General features: G+C 38.0%; 1 protein-coding gene across 8 annotated transcripts in view; it reads left to right on the top strand.

Moving 5' to 3' along the window:
- The window catches only part of SDCCAG8 (SHH signaling and ciliogenesis regulator SDCCAG8), a 244,759-nt gene that overhangs the window by 147,450 nt on the left and 73,282 nt on the right, over window positions 1-24,027 (top strand). For 7 of the 8 annotated variants that reach the window (XM_061382506.1, XM_061382504.1, XM_061382503.1 and 4 more), the window contains 2 exons: window positions 17,877-18,004; window positions 20,101-20,209. The exons of the other annotated variant lie outside the window; for it this stretch is intronic. In XM_061382506.1, the coding sequence (XP_061238490.1) occupies window positions 17,877-18,004; window positions 20,101-20,209 (237 nt within the window). The remainder of the gene's footprint in view (window positions 1-17,876; window positions 18,005-20,100; window positions 20,210-24,027) is intronic. 8 annotated transcript variants of the gene reach the window in all.

The raw sequence follows: 24,027 nt of genomic DNA, 5'->3' as shown, positions 1-24,027 counted from the left end.
TATAATAAGAAGTGCAGACACACATGAAGGAGATACATATCAGCTGTCTGGTTTTACAAATGATCATTAAAACACTATGTCTTACTACTTTGACTCCAAATTATTGTCTTTCCGAACCCAAAAGTAATTTTCACAAGTACATTACACAACAGAACTTCATCTTCTGCTGGTTAGCAGTAGAGGATTTAAATCCATGCCGACAGTTCATTTGACAATGACCTTGAGGGGCTTTGCTTCTTGAAGAAGAAAGCAGAAGCTTGCGGTAAACAAAGTTCACTTCTGACAGATGGATTGAATGACAGAAAGGTTGCGAGTGCCAGAATAGCCCTGGCAGAGGAGGAAATGTTCAGTGGAATCCAACAGGAGAGGAGGTGTGAACAGGTGCAGGGTTGCTGACGGAAGGGGAACCAGATGGAAGGAGCCAGAGCCAGTTTATTTAAAGGAAAAGGCAGAAAACATTGCAAGGCTGTGCGATCAGTGGCTAAAAGTGTTCATAGAGGAAGGTAAAAATTCACAAAGCAAAACTGCACAGTGGGGTAGCTAACACTTAGCATAATGGTAGTAATTTGTGAGTTTAGTTTGGAAGTTGCAATTGAAATACATTCATCTTGGCTCTTGACACCATCAAGTATAGATATCTGAAAGTTGTTTATTTTTTTTAAGTTTCTAAGCTTTTTTTATCCATCCATTAATTTAATTTTTTCCAGCCAGAAGCTCCGTTATGATAATACTAAAATTGTGTCGTCAGCTAGGAAAAGAAAAAAAAAATTTTAAGTGAAGATTAACATTCCATTCAAATTTATCTCGTGATGCCTCAGTTTTGTTCACATATGGGAAGCGAATGCACGCACTGTTGGGTGGCATCTGTAATATCTAAGAAATTTGCAATGTTAAAATAGATGCCGTTGGTTGCTTTTGTTGTTGTAAGTCTCTGTTCATTTTGTGAAGTCCGGTTTGATTGTTTCAGTCAGAATAATGCTCTCTGAAATACATGCTTGCCTGCCACAATCTGCAGGTTAATTTCTGTTGCTGAGATTGTCCTGATTTTCATTGACTTTCAGTGACCTGCCTTCAGGCAGACACCTGCAAACTAAGTATCATTTACAATCCGAACAGTTTACAGTGGAGCTAAGAGACTTTTAAACAGTTTTTCTTAGACCTATGAAAACGAAACCTTCTCTCTGCAAACTGAAGACATCTTGCTGATCATCTGTCTGGTCGCATCATGCCTTCCATTTATGTGGGCCCATGTCTTCCACTCTTGTCCTTGAAAAGTTCCTATGTTACGTTATTGATAAAAAGATGCCAATAGAAGAGCAGCCTTGAGAAAGCAATCACCAGGAAAAACAGTGAAAATGCACGATTATTTGGGGATCTTAAAGATCTAGTAATTTACCCACAAAACTTTCTGCATTCTTCTCACAAAGATTAAATACTCAGAGTAAATTCAGTGAGCACTGTGTTCACATTCCCTATCTCAGAGCCACCTGGATCAAATAGATTACATCTGATTAGGTCAGGGTATTTTGGGACACTGATTTTAGAGAAAATGTCTATGATCTATGACATGCTTTTGTCAGTGAAGAGAACGGAAATTTGATTAGCAGTTATAGAAGATGTATACTTACGTTTATATTGTTGGTAGAGATCAACACTTTTGGTCACTTTTGAGACTGGATGAGGCTATATACAACTATCCATTTGAAGGGAAAATAGTGATTTCTTCTAATAAAAGGGAATTGATAACCTCTGTGATTTTTTAAAACCAACTCTAAAATGTACTTCTTTCTTCCAACTCATCAAGAAGTTTTCATCCAATAGATATTCCAATTAATCTAAAATTTTACATAAAATTGATTAGAAGCTATTTGCTTTCATTGTAATATACTGATTTTGCCAACTCTTCTATCATAGTGACTAAATACCTTTTGATAGTAATGTTACTAGCATGGTGCTGCTGTGTAAAATAATACCATAAAACTCACTTGAATTATGGAATTCAAATTGAAAAATAGTGAACAAAAACCACAACAATTAGTGTCATCATTTGATATTCATACTGCAAATCAATTTGCAAGCTCTTTATAGGTAGAACTAATAACTTTCCAGAAATATGTGAACTTAGTTGTACCCAGCAGAGTGTTTTACATCATAGGGGTCTTGAAATTTTTTTTTGAATGAAGGGTAAGGGTTGATTGCTGTTAAAGAGTTGTTCATTCAACATTTATTCATTTTAAAATATTTGCTTATTTATTTGGCTGTGCTGGGTCTTAGTTGCAGCACATGGGATCTTCAGCTGTGGCACGTGAGCTCTTAATGGAGGCATGTGAGCTCTAGTTCCTTGCCCAGGGATCGAACTCAGGCCCCCTGCACTGGGAGAGTGGGGTCTTAGATCCTGGACCACCAGGGAAGGCCCTCACTGAAAACTTATTGAGTGCATATTCTATTACAGCTAGAGGGAACATTTAAGCACTGTAAAATTTTTAAATGAAAAGAGCATGATTCTTCTTTACAGATATCCTACAACCTAGTGGACAAGGTTTATGTAACTACATACTCTGTGTGTGTGTGTGTGTAAAAGCTAGAAAATAGCATATTTAGATTTATGAACTGTCCTGAACCCAAGATCATCTTAAATGAATGAATCAATGAAACTACCCATGTAGGCCAATACTCATTATGTGAAACCTGAGATGCACAGTTCAGTGACATGTCCAAGGTCAACAGTCATTTAGTGGAAGCTAGAAGTAGAATCTCCATTTCTTTGCTTCTAATCTAGTGTTTTTCCCTGCCTTCCACATACTACTCTTTTGTATTAATTGATTATATAGCTTGTCTGAATAAACACATTAAAATCTTTCTGTAGAAATCTCAGATGACCTGTGGCCGAAAGGAAAACTAATTTCTTTTGGGGGCTCAGGCATATGATTACTGATTCTTGAAACAAAAAAGCAAGGAGTTTTAGCTTACAAACAAAAATTACAGCTTCTTGGAACACTCCTCCTAGGAGCTGTGGTAAAGATAGCTTCCTGGACACACTGCTTAGATGAGCACATGACTCACATTAACTCAATCTCCATGCAACCCTTCCAGGGTGATTCTACCATGAGTCCCATTTTACAGATAAGAAAGCTGAGGGGATCTGCAGGTTAATACCTTGACCAAGGTCACAGCACCACCACGTGGTGGAGGTGGGATTCACGCTTAGGCAGTTAGGCTCCAGAATAAGGTTTTATCCATTATGCTATTTGCCTCTGATGGTAGTGGGTGGTATGAAAATATTCCTTTTGGAAAGTTGAATTAAACAGGATTCCTGACAGTAGGGCTTCTCAGAGCCTTTAATATGCTAACACATAGTATGACTCTCTTTAGAAAAGAATTTTGTTTTCCCTATTTCCCAAATTTATATCACTTAGGGAAACTTTTCTTTTAAATCTCCACATATCTCCCAGAAAACACAAAATAATCTAAATCACCTAGTAGCAGGACATCTGAGAATTATCACGTGGGAATTGTTTTCTTATCTCATCCGTGCCTCTGGAACTTCCCTCTCTGTCCCCACCTTCCACCCTCATTCATGAAGAGAGCAGGGTGGTGGTAACTTTCACGTCGGGTGTAATCAGTGCTCTGAAATGGAAGTGAGAGAGGGGAGACGTCTTTGACCGTCACTTGAACAGTTAGCTGTGCCAGAGTCACATCATGGCAAGTCCTTCCATATTTGCTCTTCCAGCTTTGCCTTTATATATGTCAACAGTTCTAGAAAATAAATTTGACGATTAAATAATTTGATGCCAATCAGCTAATTGAGTTGATGTGCCTTCCAAAGCTTGACTCTTAGAATAAGATTTCATAGAGTAAAACATGATGGGTACTTTTTGGTATAAATTATTTTAAACAATTTTCTGCTAGGAATTATTGGCATGTATTTAAAGTCTGGGACCCTAAGTCAAACTCTGCGATAGATTTCATTCTCCCTCAGTTCTTGGCATACTGATATTCCTCCTTTCTGTGTGTATCCTTGCCTGTGTTCAGAAGAAAGGCAGCAAGCTCATGGGCAGTGCGCTCTAAAAGTTGAGAAGTTTAGCACTCATAATGTGTTAACATTTCTATAAATACACTTGAAAGTGCCTAGAATTCATAAATATTTCAAGTGAGATTTTCTATAAATAATGATCTTGTAATGATATTGATGATTGGAATTATGATTCTCATGAGGGCTTACATGTGGTCCTGGCGTTCCCACTCACTCTCCTTTCCGGGTTCTCAAATGGTATTTCTTCCAACAAATAAACCCCACCAGTGTCTGTAGAGATTTGAAACCATTCAGTGGCTTATTTGTATTTCACGAAATGGAGATAATGTTTTGCAAGAAGTAAAAACTACAAGGCAACGGATAAACTCACCAGGCAGAAGGACAGTTTATTACACGGGTTGATAGCTTGACTGACTAATACTCTTGATAGACTTTGAAACTGTTAGTTTCTTACTATGAACAAGTAAAGAATGAATGATATGAGGATGATTGCTGAAGATTCAGTAAAAAAATCTGTGAGAGAGCCGATCTTAGAGAATCTGCTATTTCCCATTTAACAATTATACAAAGGCTATTAAATGATAAAGATTTTCCAATTATACACGCATTAACTTATTAGGAGCCTGTAATCCATGTATATAACTGGACATTTTTCTATCATTTGCCAGCTTGGCTGTATGGAATAATTTTTAATATGCTTCATAATTTAATTTTAAATATGAATATGTATTTTGGGAGTTGCTTCAAACCAAATCTGATTTACAAAAAAAAAATTTAGAAAGCTTATATTGCTTACATTTGTATAATACGGTGAGTACTTCAGCTTTAGCTCTTAGTTTTCTATCAGAGTTCTTCTTTGTTTCTCCTTTCAAGCAATGATGACTGGATGACACAAATCAACTTATCAAGATAAGAAAATGTTATTTTAATAATTTTTGCTTTTTATAAAAATTATGAGATTTTATATCTTCATGATGTACTTAAAGTTAGTATGTGGTAACATGGTTGGTTTGATTTATGGAACATCAGAATTAAAAATGATGCTTTGCTTTAGGGAAGGAGGAAAGGAGTTTTGCTCAAATCCGCACACTTCAGTAGAAATAAGGGAGCCACAAAATGCAAACCACATATTTAAACTTTTCAAATAGTCATATTTTAAAAGAAACAGGGAAAGCTAATTTTAATAACATAGTGTACTTAACCCAATGTACAAAATAGTATCAACATGTAACCAATATAAACTAATTAGATATATCTTACTCTTTTTTATCCTTAATTCTGCACAGAGGTCCAGACTTCCAGCAGGTCTCTCTTCAAACTAGCCACAGTTCGGGCGCTCAGCAGCCACATGTGGCCAGTGGCTGCCGTCTGAGCCACTGTAGCCCTTGACCTTTTGTTCCTCGGTTTTCCTGGCTTTCCCACAATGCCCACTGTAGATGGCAGCCGTGAACCCTAGAGTCTGTTGCTACAATAATTGGAATCATTCTGTAAAGTGAGAAAATCATGTCAGCTTTTCAAAAAAACAATTGAAACCAGTAGCCAGGACTAACTCTTTCTGAAGAACTGTCACTTTGAGGGGAGGAAGAAGATAGGGAAAGCAGCTGAAGGACAGCTGCACGAGCAGCACGTTACAGTGATTTCTTCCATATCTTATTGTCCCCTCTTTACCTTTGCATGTGAAGAGCTGTGGAAATTAAACTTGGCAAATGATTCGATGCCAGCCCATTATGTGAATTTAGGCACCTTTCAAATGGTGATCTAGGCTGGACATTGCTGGTCATTTTATGTAGACTGCCTCACATGTTCTGATACTGTCATCTTAGTAAATGATGGAATGAGCCTTAGGCTGAAACTCCACTCTGGTGTCACACAACTAGTGCATGGTAGAGCCAGGGTTCAAATCTAGACACTATATGTCCAAAGTCCAAGCTCATATCCACTGTACCACCTCCCTCTCTGTGGGTTTTATCAGTAAATTGAGGAAATTTTTTATTCTTTCCCCAGTGTTTTTTGTCTTTGAGGTAATCGTATTGATTGTTACACTGAGGAGTCATCTTTTAGGAAATAATAATGATAATAGAGCTTCCCTGGTGGCTTAGATAGTAAAGAATCTGCCTGCCAATGCAGGAGAGCTGGTTCAGTCCCTGGGTTGAGAAGATCCTGTGGAGAAGGGAATGGCAATCCACTCCAGTATTCTTGCCTGGAGAATCCCATGGACAGAGGAGCCTGGCGGGCTACAGTCCCTGGGGTCACAAGGAGTCAGATAATAATAATGGCACTAATTGATATTTTTGAACATTTAACAATGTGTCAGGTCTGTGCTAAGTATATTTTACATACAGTATCTTTCCTAGTCTTATAAGGAGAGGTGCTATTGCTAACCCCATTTCACATTCAAGAAAACTGAATGATAGCGTAATCCCTCACTTAGGGCACATGGCTAGTAAGTGAAGGTACTGAGACACCGATGCCAAGTTTGGCTGACACCAAAGTCTGCTCCCTCATCCCTACTTAAAAAGAAAAACAGCCAACCCAGCCCTGCTGGCAGTGAAGTTTATGTACTAAGGGGTATAAAGGTCAAAAGTGAAACATTGTTTTAAGATATATTTTAGGATTTTAGTTGCTTATGTCCCTTTTCTCAGGGTACAAATTCTGCTGGTTTGGGTAGGCTCAAGACAGGCTGCCTCCTAGAAATGAATTTGAATATAAATTTAGAATAAAGATAAAAGCAGGTTTTCAGAAATAGAAAAAGCAGTTCTGTTACTATAGGAATGATGAAGATGATGGCTTAGAAATGACTTGAGGAAGAAGAAAACCTAACAAACACTTTATGTTACTGAAGCAGAGGAAACCATTAAGGATGTAGATAAGAACAGTTGTAAGCAAGTGTTATGAACCAAATAGAAATAACATTAAATCACAAAATTACTGAAAACAAAAATGTTTTGATGAGGAAAATGACCTAATTACTATGACAAGAACAATGATTTTCTTATTGAGAAGAGTGAGAATTATACTGGAGTAAGAATCTGAAAACTTGGGTCAGTTTCTTTCTTCTATAAGTGCAGTATTTTTCAGCTCCAGAGCTTTGTGCAACAATGAAGAGGTTTTAGAGCTCTCAGTCAAACTTTAAAAATGAACTGCGTTTTTGTTACCAAGCCAAGGTCAGTCAGTAGATCACAATCCTTATTTCTGTGTACAAACATACTGGGTATTTGACCAAAGGCCACCGTGTTAGAAAAATGAAAATCCTGCTGTTTTTATTACAGAACTCCCCCACTTCCTCAAGCGTAGACTTCTGGTAAATTCAGCCATTTGACACATAGCCATAAACTGAGATATAAATTTAAAAGCACTTCTAAGAAGCAAGTAACTATCACAAAGCCCTCGTAGTCTTCTGTGTAGGATCAGTGGAACTATCTTAAGCATCAGTTTTATATGTTAAAATTTTGAAACATAACAAAACAAAAAGCATGGCAGCATTCATAGCAAACCAACCAATAAAAAAAAAAAAATTATAAGAAGCAGATCAGTGCTTCTGTGTACTTTCTGCTTCCTTAGAATAGCATCTGAGACCTTCCATGTAACAAATAGTATTGAGTGCCTGCTATTTCCAGTCACTATGTTAGGCACCTGAAGATTCAGCACCAAACAGTGGTTCCTAGGAGCTTCCGAGCAGAGGGAATGCTGCAGCAAGCAGGCATGAACCTTGATTATGGAGAGTTTGTTATATTTGGTATAGTTTGCTTAAGGAAGCAGAGATGTAATATATTTTAGACATATTTCTACTGCAACGGTCAGAATTCTGTGGGTCTAATACCTGGAAAATTCTCTCTTGTGTAACACTGCCAATATTCCAGATAAATGAAGTATTACTCTATTAGGCTTGAGAAATGACATTATGAAATATATTTAATATTTGTGACTCTTGCTATTATATTTCTGAATAAATTTAATAGACACAGAGTAACCAACATGTTCCCCATTTAAAAATGGTTTCTGAAAATTAATTCAAAAACATTTTCACAATAGAATAGAAACTATCTTCCATCAGTTGTTCTACAATTTGACAGGGATGCATATCCATTGACAGGTTACAGAAATGCAGTTATAATATAGATTGATCCTTCTGATATCTAATTTGAAGTTACTCATCAGAAGGATTAGTTATTGGGAATATGTAGATAAACTGATATTTTTCAGGGAGGAAAGGTAAGAGTGGACCAATGCAATCAGTTTACACAGAAAAGCCAGAGATGGAAATGTGAACATTTAACAATATGAAAGTGCAAAGGGAAAATCGTGGTCTAAATTCTTCCGTGCAATAATGTGTTTGTTCTTATTCTTTAGTCTTTAGAACTGGGCCCCTGGTATTGTAAAACAGAGCATAGGAGGGCCTGACATTTTCCCAGGAACTTTGATCAGTGCAAGCACTTAATGCATTTGAGACCTCTGTGCTACTCACAAAATGTCAAGGCTGAAAATCCCACAGTGTGCATTTGAGGGCTGTTCAGTCTCTTTATCCACCTGTGATATCTGCTATATCTAAGAAACCATTACAGGAATTGCTCTTGCTATTGCTGTAGTAATAAGTGCTCTCCCTGCTTCTAATGTTGTCCCTTCCCCATCTGTTCCCCACACTGCCGCCAGAGTGATCTTTCTAAAGCTTGAGTGTGATCACAACACTCCCCTGCTTAAAACCCTACATTGGCTCCCTATTTCCCTGAGGATGGAGTCCTTAAAAATAGCTTCATGTTCTGGCTCCTGCCTACATCTCCAGTCTCATCTTCCTTCAGTCTCCCCTCCACCAACTGCTCGCTTCTACCCCACAGCCCATATATTCCACCCTCCACTTGTGCCAGAACTGTTTGCAGTTTTCCAAAGGCACCTGATCCTCTCTCTTGTCCCTGGGCCTTTGCACCAGTTGTCCACTTCACTTGTAACAAGATCCCTGTCTTTCTTTATATGGCTAATTGTTACTCATTTTAAGCCTCTAACATTTTAAGCTTCCTGAAATCTTTCCTCACTATGCCTAGCCACTCCCCAACTCCAGTCCTGTCCACTGTAGGATAGCAGGAATTTAGCCCCCTTTTATTATTTACCTTACTATTTTAGTTGGTAAAGAATCTGCCTGAAAGGCAGGAGACCCAGGTTCGATTCCTGAGTTGGGAAGATCTCTTGGAGAAGAAAATGGCAACCCACTCCAGTATTCTTGCCTGAAGAATCCCATGGACAGAGGAGCCTGGCAGGCTACAGTCCATGGGGTCGTACACGACTTGGCAACTACACCACCACCACCATCACTATTTTAGTTGCTGTTTCTTGTTTGTGTTCTTCACTAGACCGTGAACTCTTTGAAGGGATGGTCGTGGTCTGTGTCTTGTATACTGATGCACCCCCACACTTTTGTGCCTGGCACAAAGTAGTTATTTAAGTATTTGTTGAATGCTCCTCATGTAGGGCAATGCCATGGAATGGAAAGGACACCAAAGTTACTGCTAGCTGTGTGGTGTTGAGCAAATCTCTTAATTATCTGAGCTTGAGATACTTCATCTGTCAAACAACGATATCTGCTCCATCACCTTGCCTTAGAGAATTATTATGAAGAATAAAGAAGTCAGTGCATCAGACTCTGCTTTGTAAAACAGAAAGCACAGACGCTGGAAGATAATGAGATGGTCAGAGTCTGTGGTTTTGTCTGTGAATGATACGGAAGGTGTAATAGAAGCAGGCAATACTGAGTCTACCATACCCTCCTTGGCCTTGAAGGTTAGTTTTCAAATTATTTTGGAGAAACTAAAAGAGAATATTTTTGGAGGCAAAAATATTTTTAGGAAAGTTTCTGTTAATTATTTCCTTCCTCTTGTGTTTCTTCCTTTGAAAGAAATTGACCTCTTTTGTTTCTGCTTCCTTTCCCAGAAGTAACTCATGCTCCGATCTGATAATTCATCTTTCAATATTGTACTTAAAATTGTGATACACTTTGCAGTGAAGAAAATATAAATAATTTTCTCTCAGAAACATGCATGATGCATATTTGAGGAAGTAGGGACTGGGGCTTCCCAGGTGGTGCAAGTGGTAAAGAAAACGCCTGCCAATGCAGGAGATAAAAGAGATACAGGTTCAGTCCCTGGGTTGGGAGGATTCCCTGAAGGAGGGCTTGGCAACCCACTCCAGTATTCTTGCCTAGAGAATCCATGGGCAGAGGAACCTGGCGGGCTACAGTCCATAGAGTCGCAAAGAATCAGACACAACTGAAATGACAGCACAGCATAGGAAACAGGGATTACTGAATCCTAGTCCTTTTGCAGCAGAGAAGGCGATGGCACCCCACTCCAGTACTCTTGCCTGGAAAATCCCATGGGCGGAGGAGCCTGGTAGGCTGCAGTCCATGGGGTCGCGAAGAGTCGGACACGATTGAGCGACTTCACTTTCACGTTTCACTTTCATGCATTGGAGAAGGAAATGGCAACCCACTCCAGTGTTCTTGCCTGGAGAATCCCAGGGACGGGGGAGCCTGGTGGGCTGCCGTCTATGGGGTCCCACAGAGTCGGACACGACTGAAGCAACTTAGCAGCAGCAGCAGCAGCAACAGTCCTTTTGCATTTTCCTTTCCCGATTTGTTCTATACCAGGATTTCTCCATTTGCGCCAGTGTGAGAACATAGTCCTTGTTAGTGGTAAACAGGTAAAGGATTTTGGTTCTTCACAAAAATGGAAGATATCAGGCTGTCTACTAATTTTACTATTATTTTTATTGTTATTGTCAATAACAATAACAAAACCAAATTAAATGATTGGTTAAAATAGGGATTATTTTACCCCATTTTCTTCTTCTAATCGGTAGACAGGAGGATCCTTAAACCCTTAAGGATACTTAGTATTTTATACTCCTTAATAGTTGTTCATTTATTCATTCACTCATTAATCATTCGTCAAATGTTTGTTCTGTACAACTGTATTCCACGCACTATTCTAGGCTCTTGGTATAAATTAGTGAGCAAAACAAAGATCTCTATTCTTCAGGTACTTACATTCCAATTAAGATGTACATGTCTTATCTGTCCTAGAAGTCTGTGACCAATTTGAGGCAAGAGATGTATTTATGTGCCTTTTAATATTTTTGCACAGGTCAGTTTATTTCTTTAAGGAGGATACAACTAATTGATGGTGTCATTGTAGGAAGAAGTGATCCAGTCGCATATGGGGCAAATGGGAAAGGAGAAGGAGAACTAGCTTGGAACTGGGCTATCAAGATGGATGTACTGTGGGTATTAAAAGACACACACAAATATATGGATAATTGAAGTAAGACTCTTGTCACCCTTTATCTCATTTCTCTGCATTGCTGACAGAGTCAGATACTAAAACTTAGAGATTCATATGTGCACTCTAGATGTAGGTAGGCCTGAATTTCCTGGCTGTGTCCCTTAACAACTGGGTGACTCTGAAAAAATTGTATACCCTCTCCAGGCCTCAATTTCCTCATTTATAAAGTAAGGATAATAAGAGAACCTACCTCTTAGAGTTGTGTGAGATTAATAAAAGAATGCAAAAAGAACTTAGCTTATGCTAAATATTAATAAATAACATGTTACATGACTTCCCTGGTGGCTCAGAGGTTAAAGCGTCTGCCTGCAATGCAGGAGACCTGGGTTCGGTCCCTGGGTCGGGAAGATGCCCTGGAGAAGGAAATGGCAACCCACTCCAGTATTCCTGCCTGGAGAATCCCATGGACGGAGGAGCCTGGTGGGCTACAGTCCACGGGGTCGCAAAGAGTCGGACACGACTGAGCGACTTCACTCACTCACTCGTGTTACTAAAATTATTATTAACCTTTAAAGATAGAATTTTTCCTGTCCTATTTCCATAAAGAATCTTCGGATTTAAAGAATTAGGTTACTTGTTCATGGTCACATAGGTAATAGGAGGTAATAAGGATACTCTACTATACTTGGACACTCTAGCTCTGTGAGTTTTCTGCTGTACTCCATTGCCTCTTAAGATGTGATTTTCCCAGAATACAGAGAATCAATTGAAAAATGGTGTGTATGCTTTTTTTTTTTTAAAAAAAGAAGCATTAATAGGTAGATACCACTGTATATAAAATAAGTAAAAAACAAAGATTTACTGTATCACACAGAAAACTATATTCAATATGTTGTAGTGGCTTATAATGGAAAAGAATCTGAATCACTTAGCTGTACCCCTGAAACTAACACAATATCATAAATCAACTATTGTTCAATTTTTTAGATAAAGCAAAACTATAAGGAAATATTTAATTTTAGTTACTCATAGATTTGCTTCCCATAGTAGATTCACAGCTTTGAAAGCACTTTCTGTGTATACAAAGTTCAAGGAAATGAGTATGTTTAAGATAATGGATTCCAAGTTTCTCGCTATTGAGAAGAATGTTACACTTTGAGAAAGAGGGAAAACTAGGTTCTGTCTATGTTACTGGATTGGAATTAGAGACATCAATTTGAATGTGTTATGTTTATATTCATATAAAGGCCCATAGATAAATATTCATATCTATACATTTATATGTACTTTCATACTCATATACTGGCTCTGTCTACTAAGGTGACCTAGAAGCCAAGACTTGTCAGGGGCAATGATCACCACCTGGTGACACATCTTGGATTCTCCACTAAAAGGCACAAGAGCTCCTTGAGCGAATGCTGACTCCAAGACTGGTAAAGGACAGAACAAGATGAACCTGGAACAGCTTACGGAATAGAAAGCCAACAAGTGCACAAGAATAAGATAGTATCATATTAGTAAAACAGGCCCCGCTAGAAGTATTTACACTGAAAATTGGTAAGCACTGCAAATGCTTACCAAATAATTGATTAATTGTTTAATAATTAATAATTGATTGTTTAATTGTTACCAAATAATTGATAAATTGTTTAATAATTGATTCCCCACCCCGAATCAATTATTAAACATTTTCCAGGACACCAATAACATCAACCAAGTGATCAAAGATGATATCACCATTATTGGGACAAAAGGACATCCTGTATCTTAGCTCCCTGCTACTTCTGTCTATAAGTCCATCAAGAATGGCTCTCATCTAATAGGCATGTTGTAAATGGTCTTATACATTTTAGTATACCAATATGCTAATGTTACAAAGCTCTCTCTGTTTTACTCTAAAAGGGAAAAACACCTTTTAAGCAAAAAGGGTTATGTGTCTGATACTAGAATTTCAGTCACTCGTAGAAAGATGAGTATAAACATGGCAGACGGGATTGGGGCCCCAAATCACTGCCACCACCATGTCCTTCTCCTCAGGTTATTCTTAAGGCTTTCATGATTTCTGACCCACACTCACTGGTGAACTGTAGGATCATTGGAAGCATTTAATCCTTTAATGTGACTAGTGAAATTAAAAAAAAAAAATCTATCTAATAAATCATCTTTGTTCTGTAACATGGATTTTTTTTTAAGTAGCAACATTTAAAATAAACAATACGGAAAAGCTGTGGATTAGAAACATAAAGTTAGTTCCTCAATTCCATTCTATTCAATCCATTTTTTAAAAATGGGATAGCAAATGACGTTTTGAGAAGATATAATCAACCAGAATTATAATTGTAAAAAGGGAGTACCTAAACCTCTGTGTATACTTAGTCATATTTGAGACTCCAGAATACTGCTCCCTCCTTTTATTAATAACTTTCAATTCTTATCAAGTAAGCATCGACATGACCCGCACACACGTGTGCTGCCACAGGCGATGTGGATAACTTGGAGAAAAATGTGGATGTTCCAATTCTAGTACATTTGCTCCTTTTTAAAGTCAGCTCTATTGAGGTAAATTTAAATATAATAAAAATCACCAATTTTAAGTTTGCAATTAAATGTGTTTTGACAAATGTGCACAGTTACAGAACCATCATAACCATGATAGAGAACGTTTCTATCAATCCCCAAAATTCCCTTATGCCCATCCCCTACCTCCAGGTCCTTGAAACACTCATCAGTCACACTATAGATTAATTTTCTGGAATTTCATGTAAATGAAATCATAAAGTATGCCTTTTGTGCCTCTTTAAGCATACTGTCTTTGAGCTTCACCCAGGTGTTATATGTAACCTTTTATTACTATTTTATTACTACCACTCCTAGTATTCCATTGTAAAGCTATATCACAGTTTATCTATTAAGCAGTTCATGGACATTTAGATTATTTCTAGGTTTTAGTTATTATGAATGAATCTTTCAGCATTATTTTAATAACAACTAAGAAATTCTGCTCTACTGCCATTGCTTTTATTCCAATTTGTAAAATATGTCTAACTATACTGCTACTGCTGCTGCTAAGTCACTTCAGTCATGTCCGACTCTGTGCAACCCCATAGAAGGCAGCCCATCAGGCTCCACCGTCCCTGGGATTCTCCAGGCAAGAACACTGGAGCGGGTTGCCATTTCCTTCTCCAATGCATGAAAGTGAAAAGTGAAAGTGAAGTCGCTCAATCGTGTCCGACTCTTAGCGACCCCATGGACTGCAGCCTACCAGGCTCCTTCATCCATGGGATTTTCCAGGCAAGAGTACTGGAGTAGGGTGCCATATAAGTTTGGTTAAATGAGATTATCAGTATTTTGAGTGAGGACTGAATGAAAACCAGTAGGGGAGGACTGGCCTAGCTATCTTTCATGAGGCTCTCACACCCAGCTGGAATTGACCTCTTTCTATGCTTTGATAGTTTTATTCCCTAGTACCTTTTTTATGGTGTATTTCACCTTTTATTCTGGCCATTTTGAATTTCCTATTAGTGTAAGGACTATGCCATATTTACCTATCTTCATTTGACCTATGCCTAGCAGAATGTCTTTCACGTAATAGAGTTATGTTAAATATTAAATGAATTGTTTTGGATTCTTCTCTGATCATGTCTTTGAATGCCCAGATAACTTCTAATAATTCTTTCAACCCACTATTGCATTACCTAAATCAAAATACATCAAATCCCACCTCTGCCTTTATAGCATTTACAGTAACCTTTGAGCAGATTTCTAACGCTTTATGGCCCCTCTTCTTTTCCCCAACTATAATGTGAAAGAGTTTGATTAAACAACTTTGAGATTCCTTCGCATTTCTAACATTTTAAAGTTGTATTTAAAAAAAAAAAGAAAGAACCTGCAGGGAAAAGGGGCAACATAGAAGGAAAGGAGTATATAAAGAAGGTAAGAAAGCAGGAATATGCCATTTTTTTATGTAATTGAAAGTAAAATGTGTCGTTTCTTAAAAAGAGTAAAAGTTGGAGAAGGAGCCAAGAAACAAAAGTTGATGTGTAACAAACTGTTGGTAGAGTATCCTTTTAAATTGTTCTATGAGGAGAACTACAATAAGAATGATTCTTTTCTCTAGGAGATCAATAATCAGGTAACTCCTCATTCTGAAAATGACTGGTGAGATTGACAACTCCTTTGTGTAAGTGAACCATAAGCCCCAGTCTACAAACGGCAGTCCCAGTTATGACTGCCTTAGTATAATTTATTATTAATTACTAATTAATATAATAATTAATAATTTTTTTTACTGCCCATTTTGCTCTCCAGTGGGTATTGGTTTTGAACACTGCATTTTTTGGTCACCAAGTATTGGGAGTCTCAGAATCCTAAGTCTCTGCCTTGGGGATGGTTACTCAATGAAAGAATCCAAGGTGCCCTTTTTAAGCTGACTCTTTGAGCAGCAGCATCTCCAGCTAGCAACACCATTAAACGTCCTCTTCTGTACTCTTCTCTCTCTCTCTCTTTTAACATGTTTGGAAAGTTTTTGCCTCAACATGTAAGACCTGAGCAGATTCTGCAGCTTCACTTAAAGACTGCAGCCTTCTTTCCCCTATGGCAAGTATGTAAGAACATCCATTCATTAATTGTTCACTGCCCACTTCCTATATGCCACATACTGAACGGGGCTCACAGTGTGTATAGACAAATAGGACAAAAAGAGACAGACAAGTAAACCAACAACCGAACTGTGACAAATGTTATCTTAGTAGGATGCATATGTACACAGGGCTTCCCAGGTGGCTCAGTAGTCAAGAATTCACCTGCCACGGCAGGAGACATGGGTTCTATCCCTGGGTCAGGAAGCTCCCCTAGAGGAGGAAATGCCAATCCACTCCTATATTCCTGCCTGGGAAATCCCATGGACAGAGGAGCCTGGTAGGCTACAGTCCATGGATCGCGAAGAGTTGGATGTGACACTGAGTGACTAACACCTTCGCTTTCTTTCATACTGATGTCACCTTGGGGAAAGAATAGTTAATTTAGGAGAAGGGGGAGAAGAGGAGGGAAATATTGAGCAGGTCCTAAAGGAGTAGCTAGCATACATTGGACAAGGATGACACAGGAGTTGATGGAGGGCAGAGAAAGGTGAGAGGGGTGTGGAGATATCCCAGCAAAACATAGAGACATGCAGTTTTCCATGGCCAAAAAATATGTGGTATGACTGGAGAGGCAAAAAGTGGCCTAGCCCGACTCCACTTGCTGCAATATGCCAGTTTGGAATTGAGTATGAGGCAAGACCTTGGAGCCAGTCCAAGGGGTGTTGTTATTAAAAGTACCAGAAGGGACCTTATTTCACATTTAGCGTGGCCCCCCAATGATCCATTTGAGTGAGGTGTGGGTGTATTTTCATTCTGGAATTTTATACTACAACATTACCACATGCATTGACCGATTTCAATACAGACTTTCCTTATGTTGCTTTATAATTAGAAGCCAGTGATTTGAAGTTCCACAGCGGTACATAGACTAGTAGTGATAGGTTTATGGGATTGTTTATTTTTAGTTTGGCAAAGACGAGACAGTAAATCTCTCAATTAGTAAACTAAAGCAGCATGGATGAGAAATGCCCACAAGGAGATTAGGAGTTAGAAATAACTCAGCCAGTTAATGGAAGGAAACTTTCATATCACCTACCCATATTTAGAGTATGAAGAACCCACCTAATGTGTGTGTTTGCATGAGCGTGTGTATTGTGTGTGTGTGTGTGTATGTACGCTTGCACACAGTGTCAGTATCCACAGTGGTGCCAGAGATGAGGTCCTTTGCATTCTTCCGGTTCTGTTTAGGAAGTTTATCTCTGTAGGAGTCACTGTGATTGGTATAGACCTATCCACTGGTCAATATCCAGTCACAGTGGGATGAGCTCTCATCTTTGACTACAGAAGCTTCTCATCCTGCAATTCTTTCAGTGTGACCCCGAAGAGATTTTATTATGAAGTTCTGGGAGACATTTTTCATTTTCATATTTATATTCACATTACATGGCCTAATGTGTGAAAATATTTAATGAAAGCATGCATTTCTGCCTCTAGATAGAACCTCCTACATTATATTTGAGATTCCATATTAAGTTTGGGAGGAAAAGCAGAGGTGATCCACAAAGCTTAGTTTCAAGAATTTAAGTTTTGGGGTGTATTGAGTCACACTGTATTGATCCTATAACTTCAGGATCTTTAGGAAATATTGACCATTCAGGAGAAAAAAGATTAACTGGCGACCAGCAACAATGAGAATGTTATAGAAAATAATGTTTGTGTTTTAAAGTTACAAAACACCATTAATTCAGTTGTCATGATATTTTGATTTTTAAAGTTGCTTATAAGGTAAGTCCATTTGGATTTATGGCAGGTATTAAACATTGCTCAAAAGGTCCTTTGAACTCCCCCCTGAAAATTGGGAGTCTGTGGAAAGATTGTTGTCTGCTTATGCTGAACAGTTTACTCCATATCAGCTCTCTGAGGTCTGTAGGGGAAATGATGGGAGTTAGTGCATCTGTAGATTAAATTTCTGTCTGTCTCCTCTCTGCCTTGTAGACTGGAAAAAGATAGCATTCAGCAGAGCTTTAGCAATGAAGCAAAGGCCCAAGCCCTTCAGGCCCAGCAAAGAGAGCAGGAGCTGACACAGAAGATACAGCAAATGGAAGCCCAGCATGACAAAACTGGTAGGTGGTAGGGAAAGATTAGAGCCTGGGCACTTGCTCACAAGCCAGGCCCACGCCTTACTGTGAAATGACATCAGGAACACCTGTAACCTTTGGCTGGCCGAAGGGAGCAGATGCTAACTACACCGGAGATTCCGAATTACATATTAGTTAGCGTTTAAAAGAGAAAATGGAAAGTATTGCCCACTGTCTGTTGATTTCAGAGTGCTGCTCTCACATCTGTTGCACCATCTGGATTATGAGTTTATTTACCTGTGTTCAAGAAACGTAAAGCTGAGAGAGACCACAACAAAGTAGAAAAACAAAGGGCTTGTTTTTGGCTGGGTTTTCAGGCACACATGTTATATAAAGAAAATAGCATCAGAAGCTCTGCGGGAAATGCTCTGAGCTTACAGTTAGAGTCTCCTGAATAGCACTGAACAGTTCCCACAGTACACACATTATAGCTACTCTAAAAGCCTAATGAGTTTGCTTCAGCATCCAAACTGGAGAAAAGCTTTAGCCATTAATCGGTTCTTAATTCACTGTCGCAGCTGGATGTAATTCAGTGGCTCCAAATTGATATGTTCCTTTATTTAATCTTTGCAGCTTCGAACATTTTTAGCATTTGTATGATTATCCCACCTCCCCCAACCCAGTCTAAAGTGATGTTTAATCCTTTGCATTCTTCAAGTTCTCACAACTGCTGTTAAAATTCACTAATACAAGGCATTGACCACAGCTGGCAGCTTGGCTAAAAATTGCCATCTTTCATCACATTGGCGCTATTCTGCAGGCTGAGTTGGCCAGTAACTCTTTACCTTTAATTTGAAAGTAAAATGCACTTTGAAAATAGACAGTTTGATTTGTTCAGTCGGAGCATTCTGTAGTTCCTTTCACTTTTGAGTTGTGTGTTCACAGACAGTGTTAGTCAAAACAAGACAGTGTCAGTCATTATAATTCCACACCACATACTCCAAGCTGATTGTACTATTAAAACGAAAGTTTAATTGATCCTGTCTCTTCCAGAAAAATGTTGCTTAATTTTTAGTGTCTTGATTTATTTTGCTTTGTATGCTATATGCTTTTTGCCAGTCACTATCGAAAACTGAAGAAGAAAGGGCCTATTAAACATTTCACCTAAAGATAATTTTCATGTGATTTAATATATACTATATTTGATAACATGGTAAAAAAAAAAGGTGTTGCTTATAAGTGAAAAATTGCTAACATAAAATTCATTAAATTATTTATTTGCTAATAGACAGGCAAATGTCATATTGATCTTCATAATTCACCCATCACTTTCAGTAGAGATTTTCTTCTCACAGCGTTTGGCCAGAAGAAATGAAAATTTACCAGGCTTACTAGTTGTTTTTCCACTAAAAACAAAAGGAGGAAATTATAGGATAAATAATTGTTTGCCCCCACTACTAGAAGGATTCTGGTGATCAAGGAGTCTTCGGCAGTATCTCTGAATACTAGACAAGAGTATTAACTGAGCCACCATAAGAATACTTCCTCGTATTTTGTACAAAAATGCATACTCTCTTCAGTTTCTTTGGTCAGATCTCTACTGAAGCTCACATTGTTGATGGAAATATAAGGAAAATTATGTATTTTTCTTTTATAAACAGAGAAGTATATGCAAGGTGGGGGTAGTGAAATCTATCAGCAAATATGAAACTTTATAAAGCATGAATTACAGTGTAGAAAGACTTCCTCAATTATTTTAGTTTTGAATTATCTGATTGTGATAAATTTGACATTCTGTTTAGAATAAAATTTTCAAAAGAAGAGTATATTGAAAATTACAAAGATAAAAAAATCTATGGCTCCACTTGAGGTATTTGACAGTTATGCGCATGTTAAAATTTACACAAAGCTGGTATGATCAGAAAAGTTTCTGGTGTGTAGTTACTAGGAAAATAAATGTCTCACAAGATTCAGTGTCTTGCCAGATGAGCATCCCTTTGACCTAGGACCCTAAAAGTGATCTAGCGGCTTACAGGAAACGTGCGGTGGTCAGTCTTGCTGCTTTCACCACTGTGCAGTGCACTGCAGAGCTACAACCGTAAACACCTGATGTTTACAGGAGGGTTTATTGTTATTTCTAGAAAATGAACAGTATTCATTGCTGACCTCCCAGAATTCGTTTTTGACAAAGTTGAAGGAAGAGTGCTGCTTGTTAGCCAAGAAACTGGAACAAATCTCTCAGAAAAGCAGGTGGGTAATGTTATTTATGCAGTACTTTCAGAGCACTGTTTATGTGAATGCTGTGATTTTTTTCCCTAAAAGACAGCATTTCCACTGTTTTAGAGTCTAATGTCAAAATTAGATAGGTATTGACATATTCTGTGTAAAAAACATTTTCTCTCTATGAAAATTTTCTTTATTGTCCATATAGACACCTCAGTGTTTTTTCAAAATTAGGTATACATACTATTATTTGACCTTTTTAAGGTTCAGAATTGAAAACTATAAAATGTTAGAACACACGGGTCAAAATGGCAATTATTCTAATAAAACATACAGGTGGGTCAAGCAGTTCTAAAGTCTTATTTTAATATAGTCAACATGTTTTAGTCCATTATAGTTCTCCATGAACACATAACAGCTATCTTTAAGTCAAATGATAATAAATAAAATATGTATGTATAAAAATTAAAGTAGATGACACTTTGAAATAAACCAAAACCATCTTTTCTCCTAAAATTGTTTTATTTTAATAGAACAGCCATCGTTCATTTTATAGGTATATGCTCTTTTATAAATCCATTGATTGAGATCTTAGTGAATTTTTTCTGTACATTGTTCAATCATATTATCACAATAAATGAATTATTTCTATTCTAAATTCTAAGAAACCTGAGTTCTCATCTTAGTTCTGACAGTAACTGTATAATCTTGGAAAAATTTATTTGGCCTGTTTGAACTGCGGTTTCCTCTTGCAAATGAATGATGTTGAGCAGAATCGCTTTGACTTGAACTCAAAAGAAATCATTCACTTAACTAGCTAAAGTATCGGTTACAATATAACCTAATGGGAAAATAGTGTATCTTCTCTTTTATATTGTTTTGAAACTCATTTATATTATCAAACAGCGAGCAGTAGGGCTCGGCAAACCAACTACTGGCTTAGGTATGTCATTCAGAACGAATTTCTAAGAGGATCAGAGTGTATCTAATCACTCTGAGCCCCATCTTGGGTTCCTGCATCAATAATCTGGCCTAGTTTGTGGAATCCCCATCCCTGAATCTTTTGGAAAATCAGAGCACTTATGAATCCAATTCATTCTGCTCACAGGAAGGCAGAAACTCCTATAACCACCCAGAATGTGCTCTGAGCATGCACCTTCTTAGCGAATACTAATTAGATATCTTATTTGGGAAGAGAAAAGGCTCAGAGTGCCAAAATACCCAATATTTCCAGGAAATTTGACAAGGAAACCCAAATAATTTTTCCCTGGAGGAGACCCTCATATCAACAGGAAGTATTCTAACTAGAAATATTTGATTTGCTTCACATAGATACAAACACATTAATAATTTAAGAAAAAATTGGGCCTTAAAAGATTGTGTTATCTTAATATTGCTTTGGGATTGATTACTGATTAATTATCTTGTTGTCTAATTCAGGTATATAAAAGAGAAAGAGAAGCTATATGCTTGCTTTATATTATTTAATTCTCACAACAGCTTGAGACATGAATTATCTTCTTTTATGGATGAGGAAACCAATACTCAGAGCATTTAAATAGCTAATAAGTAGGCACACTAAAATTCTAACTTAGATATTTCTGGTTCCAAAGCCTACATATGACCTTTCATAAGAATAATATCTTACATCCACCACAAAAGAAAATCCAGACCAAAGTAATTATGATGGGAAAGTTTAGGAGGGAAAAATTAACCTTTAAATTTCCGTGGAGCATACTTGCGTACGTGAGGGTTAACTGTGAGCCTGGGTTAACCTGTGCCGTGTGCGCTAAGGCCTTCTTTTTCCTGCTCTAGGTCTGTCAGTTTACCCTGGTCTATGAACTTGAACCTCAGCCTCTCTTCTCTTCAGCTCCTCTCACTTCTGAGTCTAGCTCCTGACCACTACTTTGTAAATTGAACGTATTCCTTTATGTCTGATACAGAGCTGGTGCTGTGCTGTGCTTAGTCGCTCAGTCGTGTCTGACTCTTTGCGACCCCGTGGACTGTAGCCTGCCAGGCTCCTCTGTCCATGGGGATTCTCCAGGCAAGAGTACTGGATTGAGTTGCTGTGTCCTCCTCTAGGGGATAATCGAAGCCCAGGGACCAAACCCAGGTCTCCTGCATTGCACGTGGATTCTTTACCATCTGACCTGGTACCCAGTACATACTGAATGATTGAATGAATGAAACAAACAAGCATGGTGTTACCCTTTGTATCATGATATGACTCTGGTTCCAACACTATTTCTTTGTTGATGATGGGCAGTGTGCAATAAAAAAACACTTCAGAATTCAGAAAGAATAAGGTTTGAATCTTGCTTTGCCACTTAGCTTCATAACCTTGGGTCCCTGGCTTAATTTCTCCAAACCTCAGCTTCTCCATTTGTAAAACCATTTTAAAAACTATGATACAGGATTTCGGTGGGAATTAGAAATGTAGAGAGGGAGATATAGGTATACACATAGCACTAACATCATGCATGGTGCATAAAAGTATACAGTAGGTGCTATTGCTGTCACTGACGGCATCATTTTAAGGGCCTTGACTGGCCATGAGGATATCCCTTCACTAGCAATTATTGCCTTTGCCAGGGTCTGAGTGCCATAATTTGCTGACAGACATAAAGTCTATACCACAGTGGAAAACCTTTCTGAAGGCAATGCAGGATCAGGAAATTGTAGATTTGGTTGTGTTTCAGGTCCTGCTCTGGACTTTGTCTTGTAAATCTGAAGAGTTAAAATATGCATCTACTGTAACTTTATAAGTTGATTCCAAACCAAAACCTAGCAAATAATAAAAACTAAATAAGTTGTAACTTATTATCATTACAACATTTTAGGGCCCCTAAAATTTACAAAATATATGTTTTGTGTGTCTCACAAGAAATTAGTAGATAGGATCAATTATGTTTGGGGGTTTCTTATTTGTTTGTTTACTCTTAATTTCTCATCTCACTCTGGCTTCCTACATGAAAGACACTCCATTTTTTGATACTATCTTTGTTTTGAAAACATCTATAAAACTTGTAGGGCTCCGAGTATTTCTTTTAAAATAGAACTATGAATTTATGAAGCCCTGTGAAGCTCTCCAGTAGTGAGCCTCTATTTCAGTTCAGTTCAGATCAGTCGCTCAGTCGTGTCTGACTCTTCGTGACCCCATGAATTGCCACATGCCAGGCCTCTATTTACCTTCTGCTAAACTTTTGGGATAAATAGTCCCCGCCCTGTGCTTTGAGATGAGGAAATCTTGAAGTTTTTCGACTTTTCTAAGCTGTTGTCACTGTGAAAGTGCCATCTCCAAAATCATTTAAACCATAGGGTAATTTTAATCCAGGTTTTCCTTAGAGTAAAACTTTTTCCTGAAAGTAAGTGTATTTATTTCATGTTGACGAACAATTTAAACATTTTTTTTTGGTCTGAGAATTTTATGTTATTCAAAATCCCATACTAAATATATGGATTCATGCCATTTATAAGCCTTTTTTTTTTTTTAAATCATAGAACTAGTCCTTTGACTAGAGCCCCTGAAGAATCACTGGGTTAGCTGACAGTGCAGGGGAACCACTCCCAGACACTCCTACTCTTTACCCCGTCCACACACTAAGCTGCTTTGTGAACGTGTTTAGAAATGGTCCCTCTGCCTGTGTGTATGTTATATGTGTTTTTTCCGAAGTAGACGTAAGTCGCATTACGGCAGTGCTTATTGCTTCTGCTGTCTGCGAGCCCTCCACAGTGACGAGCCAGGACTTCCTACACAGTATGCCTTCCACACTGCTCGAGTGGTGTCTGTAACCCCAGGTTTTGTGAATAGCACATCTCATTTTAAATCTAAAAGTGAACCGCCA

The sequence above is a fragment of the Bos javanicus genome, chromosome 16, assembly GCF_032452875.1.
Source record: "Bos javanicus breed banteng chromosome 16, ARS-OSU_banteng_1.0, whole genome shotgun sequence".
NCBI classification, from domain to species: domain Eukaryota; kingdom Metazoa; phylum Chordata; class Mammalia; order Artiodactyla; family Bovidae; genus Bos; species Bos javanicus.
Note: the sequence above shows the minus strand (reverse complement) of the source record. Positions and strands in the feature narration are given on the sequence as shown.